Raw genomic sequence first — 8136 nt, forward strand, 5'->3', positions numbered from 1 at the left:
CCACAACCACAACCACAACCACAACCACACCCACACTTACACTTACACTTACACTTACACTTACACTTACACTTACACTTACACTTACACTTACACTTACACTTACACTTACACTTACACTTACACTTACACTTACACTTACACTTACACTTACACTTACACTTACACTTACACTTACACTTACACTTACACTTACACTTACACTTACACTTACACTTACACTTACACTTACACTTACACTTACACTTACACTTACACTTACACTTACACTTACACTTACACTTACACTTACACTTACACTTACACTTGCACTTGCACTTGCACTTGCACTTGCACTTGCACTTGCACGTACACGTACACGTACACGTACACGTACACGTACACTTACACTTACACTTACACGTACACTTACACTTACACTTACACTTACACTTACACTTACACTTACACTTACAATTACAATTACAATTACAATTACAATTACAATTACAATTACAATTACAATTACAATTACAATTACAATTACAATTACCATTACCATTACCATTACCATTACCATTACCATTACCATTACAATTACAATTACAATTACAATTACAATTACCATTACAATTACAATTACAATTACAATTACAGTTACAGTTACAGTTACAGTTACAATTACAATTACAATTACAATCACAATCACAATCACAATTACAATTACAATTACAATTACAATCACAATCACAATCACAATCACAATCACAATAACAATAACAATAACAATCACAATCACAATCACAATAACAATAACAATAACAATAACAATAACAATAACAATAACAATAACAATAACAATAACAATAACAATAACAATAACAATAACAATAACAATAACAATAACAATAACAATAACAATCACAATCACAATCACAATCACAATCACAATCACAATCACAATCACAATCACAATCACAATCACAATCACAATCACAATCACAATCACAATCACAATCACAATCACAATCACAATCACAATCACAATCACAATTACAATTACAATTACAATTACAATTACAATTACAATTACAATTACAATTACAATTACAATTACAATTACAATTACAATTACAATTACAATTACAATTACAATTACAATTACAATTACAATTACAATTACAATTACAATTACAATTACAATTACAATTACAATTACAATTACAATTACAATTACAATTACAATTACAATCACAATCACAATCACAATCACAATCACAATCACAATCACAATCACAATAACAATAACAATCACAATCACAATCACAATCACAATCACAATCACAATCACAATCACAATCACAATCACAATCACAATCACAATCACAATCACAATTACAATTACAATTACAATTACAATTACAATTACAATTACATTTACAATTACAATTACAATTACCATTACCATTACCATTACCATTACCATTACCATTACCATTACAATTACAATTACCATTACCATTACCATTACCATTACCATTACCATTACCATTACCATTACAATTACAATTACAATTACAATTACAATTACAATTACAATTACAATTACAATTACAATTACAATTACAATTACAATTACAATTACAATTACAATTACAATTACAATTACAATTACAATTACAATTACAATTACAATTACAATTACAATTACAATTACAATTACAATTACAATTACAATTACAATTACAATTACAATTACAATTACAATTACAATTACAATTACAATTACAATTACAATTACAATTACAATTACAATTACAATTACAATTACAATTACAATTACAATTACAATTACAATTACAATTACAATTACAATTACAATTACAATTACAATTACAATTACAATTACAATTACAATTACAATTACAATTACAATTACAATTACAATTACAATTACAATTACAATTACAATTACAATTACAATTACAGTTACAGTTACAGTTACAGTTACAGTTACAGTTACAGTTACAGTTACAGTTACAATTACAATTACAATTACAATTACAATTACAATTACAATTACAATTACAATTACAATTACAATTACAATTACAATTACAATTACAATTACAATTACAATTACAATTACAATTACAATTACAATTACAATTACAACTACAACTACAATTACAATTACAATTACAATTACAATTACAATTACAATTACAATTACAATTACAATTACAATTACAATTACAACTACAACTTTAACTACAATTACAATTACAATTACAATTACAATTACAATTACAATTACAATTACAATTACAACTACAATTACAATTTTAATTACAATTACAATTACAATTTTAATTACAATTACAATTACAATTACAATTACAATTACAATTACAATTACAATTACAATTACAATTACAATTACAATTACAATTACAATTACAATTACAATTACAATTACAATTACAATTACAATTACAATTACAATTACAATTACAATTACAATTACAATTACAATTACAATTACAATTACAATTACAATTACAATTACAATTACAATTACAATTACAATTACAATTACAATTACAATTACAATTACAATTACAATTACAATTACAATTACAATTACAATTACAATTACAATTACAATTACAATTACAATTACAATTACAATTACAATTACAATTACAATTACAATTACAATTACAATTACAATTACAATTACAATTACAATTACAATTACAATTACAATTACAATTACAATTACAATTACAATTACAATTACAATTACAATTACAATTACAATTACAATTACAATTACAATTACAATTACAATTACAATTACAATTACAATTACAATTACAATTACAATTACAATTACAATTACAATTACAATTACAATTACAATTACAATTACAATTACAATTACAATTACAATTACAATTACAATTACAATTACAATTACAATTACAATTACAATTACAATTACAATTACAATTACAATTACAATTACAATTACAATTACAATTACAATTACAATTACAATTACAATTACAATTACAATTACAATTACAATTACAATTACAATTACAATTACAATTACAATTACAATTACAATTACAATTACAATTACAATTACAATTACAATTACAATTACAATTACAATTACAATTACAATTACAATTACAATTACAATTACAATTACAATTACAATTACAATTACAATTACAATTACAATTACAATTACAATTACAATTACAATTACAATTACAATTACAATTACAATTACAATTACAATTACAATTACAATTACAATTACAATTACAATTACAATTACAATTACAATTACAATTACAATTACAATTACAATTACAATTACAATTACAATTACAATTACAATTACAATTACAATTACAATTACAATTACAATTACAATTACAATTACAATTACAATTACAATTACAATTACAATTACAATTACAATTACAATTACAATTACAATTACAATTACAATTACAATCACAATCACAATCACAATCACAATTACAATTACAATTACAATTACAATTACAATTACAATTACAATTACAATTACAATTACAATTACAATTACAATTACAATTACAATTACACTTATACTGACACGAACTCTAACCGTAACCGTAGTAAAATTTCGTTTATCTAAATAAAATCTGCACTAAACATTTTGCTTTTTACAATCGTTTGAAGATTGCGTACACCATCCTTTTACTCTATTGCCGCTTACTAGAAATTATGTACAGATCTACACATTTGATATACGAAATATATAAAATTTGGTCAACATAAATAAAACAGTTCTCAAGGTTATACAGACAGAGCCAATAAAACACACATATTGTGAGGTTGTGGGAATCCCAAAGAATGCACAACCAACACGATTGAGGCTAGGTATCACAGTGTCCATTATTTCTCTTCAAACGCGCCCCTAGTCTCACATCAACCTGTTTGCTTTCTCTCCCAATTTCAACTGTCCTCCCCATTCATCCCTACACACCACCTTCCTCTCGCTCACAACACAGCCACTCTCACTCTCATTACATCACCACAAGAGCAATAGGAAAATCGTAAAATTAAGATTTTCCGACTGAAGATGTAAAAATCTCAATTTCGTGTTTTCATCCCATTTCACTACGTAATCTATACTTTGTGTACGGGATTTGTAAAAAAGCTTTCTATGTGCCTTCCGCCCTCTGTATTTGAAGGTTGTCTGACACTGTTTGTTTTGTCTACGATAAAACTGTATTTATGAAAATGTTTCTCAACGTAAAAACAAATTATCAGTTTTTTTTCAGATTGGACAAAAAATGTCTTTAGCTCACGTCGTTGTACTTATGGCTTTAGTTGACACTGGAGGTGCTGGTTGTAGCAGAACAAACTGGGCGGAAAGTTGGAAAAAACAGGGAATTTCAATGTGTAATAACCTAAATGATTTTATCTCTGGCTTTTATCGAGCTGCCTTCACGAGTGCTGAAAAGGACAGTATAGAATTAATAGAAGGAGTTGAATGTTGTTCGAGAAATTCACCATGGGACAAATCAATAACACAAACAATGATTGCTGACTGGTGGTACTCGTTTAATATAGAAAGATTAAATTCCTGGTCAAACTGTCCTGACGGTTATTTCCTTAACGGTATTTTCAGAACAAGAGACGCTGACCGTGGCTATTTGCATAACATTAAAGAGGGGCGTTGTTCTAAACCAGCTGACCACCCTGAATATTATAGTAACTGTTATGACCACGACGTTGGGACATGTTTTGATAATACAGGTTTGTGTAAATGTAATGATGGTTACTATGTCACTGGTTTGTACAAGGGGACCTGTAATAAACTTTATTGTATAGAGATGTTGCGATGTTGCAATCCGGTATCAGCACCAGAAGTCTTGGACGAGCTCTACATGGTGAAGACACGCATTATGGACACTACAATGCACGACATTGCTAATTTTGCGAATTATCTCGGTTACCGCTGGTGTGGAGGGTGCAGAGCTCAGTTCGCTGGCGAAGATTTTGTTAGAGAAGGCGACACATGGCTTTCAAATTTAGATCAACCATGTAGTGGCGACTGGAATGATCAACGCCTCAACATGGCTTATGGCGATTGGAGCTTCGCTATGAAAGACATCAAATACGGACCTCACATCATCCAAAACTTAGTACCAGAAACTATAGACTCGGGGATTTTTTATAACAATGACGTGACGGATGCGATGAAGACTATTACACGAAGTGAGTCCAGCGTTCGCACAGTCACCCACACGACAACCAGTTCTTGGAAAAACAATATTGATTTAAACATCCAAGTTACTTACAAGCCACCAGGAGCGGAAATTGGTGCTGGATACAAGTTTGGATATGAGACAAGCACGTCTACAAAAAATGAACAAAGTGAGAAAACATCAAAGAATTTTACAATGACTACTAGTAAAAATATCAAGGCCTATTCTGCTGCCAAATGGAGTTTTATCGTGGCAAAAACACGAACGTCAATAACGTACACGGCTACAATCATAGCCAGGTTTTCTACCGAGCTTCAAGGCCTTCTTCGTGGGGGTGAAGGACAGCACGATACCTACACAAATTATCATAACAAGTATCATGGTAGGAATAGTGACTCAAAGGTGAACTACAAGTTTGGCAGCTCCAGCGTCCCATTTTACACAGACCTAAAGCAACAGAGCGATACAAGTTCACAGCCTTGGTTGTGGAACGACATGAAAAACTTGTTTCCAAGATTCCAACATGTGGTCGACGATTTGTGCGATGAGAATAGATACGTCTTTCAACTGACTGGAAGGTTTGATGATGTTGTTGGTACAAGTGGAGATTTTACCTGGGACGCTGTACCATTAAGTAAACGATCAGCAGACCGTTACAAGCGTGTTCCTGACCATATCTTCCAGAATTCAACACATGTCGCTAGGGCTTTACCTAATGATGTTCCTCCAGTTAAACTTGATCCTCCATAAGATGATTTTTTCGGTTCAATAATTTCCATAAGAAACATAATAGACAGGAAGTCATAATGTAGTTCATTTTAAACGATAGTAACTGAATAAATAAAAGTTTAAATTAGTAAAGCACATGCGATTATTTGTGTTACATTATAGTAAACTAATGTCTTAAAATTGTTTTTGTTTTATATATGTAAAGTGTGTTTATGTATGTTTCGCATTAATTGTTTAATTTGGAACCATTTTCAATTATGTTCAAATTTAATAATATTACCAAAGCAAACAACCCTGGTATAAATTTGTATGAAATAATTTATTAAATTATGATGTTAAATGCTCAGAATATAGAAACAGTGATATATGTATAGCTAGTTTATATGTACATTGTTGCCATAGACAACGTATTAAAGAGTGTACATACAATGACTTGAAGAGATATTTGGAAAACAATAGACTTTCTACGAGAGCGAAGGTTCTGAATTAGGGAACTTATCAGTCTAAAGCTCTACCATCCGACCAACCCGTCCCCAATGTGAAGTTTAATAGCTGTATATTCTAAAATTTTGTTTGAAGTAAAATATTGCTCTTTGTACTGATTATTGGTACGAAGTAAAAGAGGACACATTTTAAAATCTTAAACGTTGATAACAGATAAAAACTAAATGTTAGTGGATCAATTGAGTTTTGAAAGTATTGCAAGTGCGTTTTTTAAAACTTTTGTCAATTTATTTTTTCTCAAACTGAAAACATAAGACCGGTGTTTTCTTAAGGCAACTTTTCATCTTACTCCCCACCATCCCACCGCCCCCTATCCGCGGGTGTTTTAAATCCCTTGATATTTCAGGTTTTTAATTATGACTTTATTTCTACGTTGAATATACCCTTTTATTTTTATTTGTTTTGATGTCTTTTTCATACCGGAAACATACTTTTATTTTTTTTTCTTCTTCTTCATTCTTAATTGTAAAGTTCGGAGGGATTTCCTCTAAAACAATAAAGTATACAATAGGGATTAAATTTGGGATTTCTTAGTTGAGTTGTGATGGGATTTAATTTATCTAATACATAAAGATGAAATGCACTATGTATTAACACGTATAATAACAACCTTTTATGTGATAATGCACTAAAAATATTGGACACATGAGTTTCTTTGAATATTTAATAATACACAACTATATTTCTAACTAAAAAGAGAAGTGTGGGTACATTTATTATCTGTTGGATATTTTTACTAATATTTAGACATGATTGCTTGTGCTTCTTTTTGTGTTTGAATTTGCGTTTGTGTTTGTGTTACAGTTGCGAGTGTTTGTTTGGTATTGATTATGGTTATGGTTGTGGTTAGTTGTGATTTGGGTTGAGTTTAGAGTTAAAGTCAATTTTACAGTTATGTGTAACATTTTATGGCGTAAATGTTTGCATACAAACATATTATTGTAAGTACTATATTTCATAAACCCGATTAATGCCGGGTATATGCTGAATAAGGAACGCACAAGTCACAGTAAATTAACCCTAAACGCCTAAAGCTCCATTGTGTGCACTCTTTAAAAAAAGGCTATACACTATAGACACCATTGGAACAATAACCGTTGACTGTATCGAATCAGGCGTGTCCTTCGGCGCCCCATGTAGGGTGCGATTTGACGCCGAGCGATTTCCCGTGCGCACAATAGCGCTATGATTGTTCTAATCAATAATATAGTCAATGTATAAGATGGGGCGTTATAGTCGCTCACTAAATTGAGCCAGGCGTTTTCGCCGGCGCCCCGGCAGAGTACAATATGGCAGCTCGGGCTATTAAGTGAGCGCTATAGTGCCTACGATTGTTTTAAACAGTACGATAGACTATACGAAAGATTGGCGCGTCGACCGGTACACCGGTAGGTGCGATTAGGCGGACTTGTGAAAAGCACCCGTCCGTTGTCACAATTTAAAGACAAAACCATGCTGATAAAGAGAAGAATAGTTTTGATCTTGCTTCCTCCCTCTTAGTTTCAAATCGCTTAAGAACTATATTATCTGTCCCCAAGAGCCGTCACTAATTGAAGTTAGTTTCTTTAAATTATTAGTTTCAACTAATGTAATTTTTAATGGTTTTAATTTTTTCAAGTAGCAGATTCTTTGTTTACTAAAC

General features: G+C 30.1%; 1 protein-coding gene across 1 annotated transcript; it reads left to right on the plus strand.

Annotated features, from left to right (window-relative positions):
* Positions 1 to 4343: 4343 nt before the first annotated feature.
* LOC131935368 (aerolysin-like) lies at positions 4344 to 6011 on the plus strand. The gene has a single exon (XM_059291775.1). It carries the CDS (start codon positions 4344 to 4346, stop codon positions 6009 to 6011), a length of 1668 nt encoding a protein of 555 aa, XP_059147758.1.
* Positions 6012 to 8136: the final 2125 nt, after the last annotated feature.

This window comes from Physella acuta, unplaced genomic scaffold (assembly GCF_028476545.2).
Source record: "Physella acuta isolate Inbredline_101_S28 unplaced genomic scaffold, ASM2847654v3 ptg000004l, whole genome shotgun sequence".
Taxonomy (NCBI): domain Eukaryota; kingdom Metazoa; phylum Mollusca; class Gastropoda; family Physidae; genus Physella; species Physella acuta.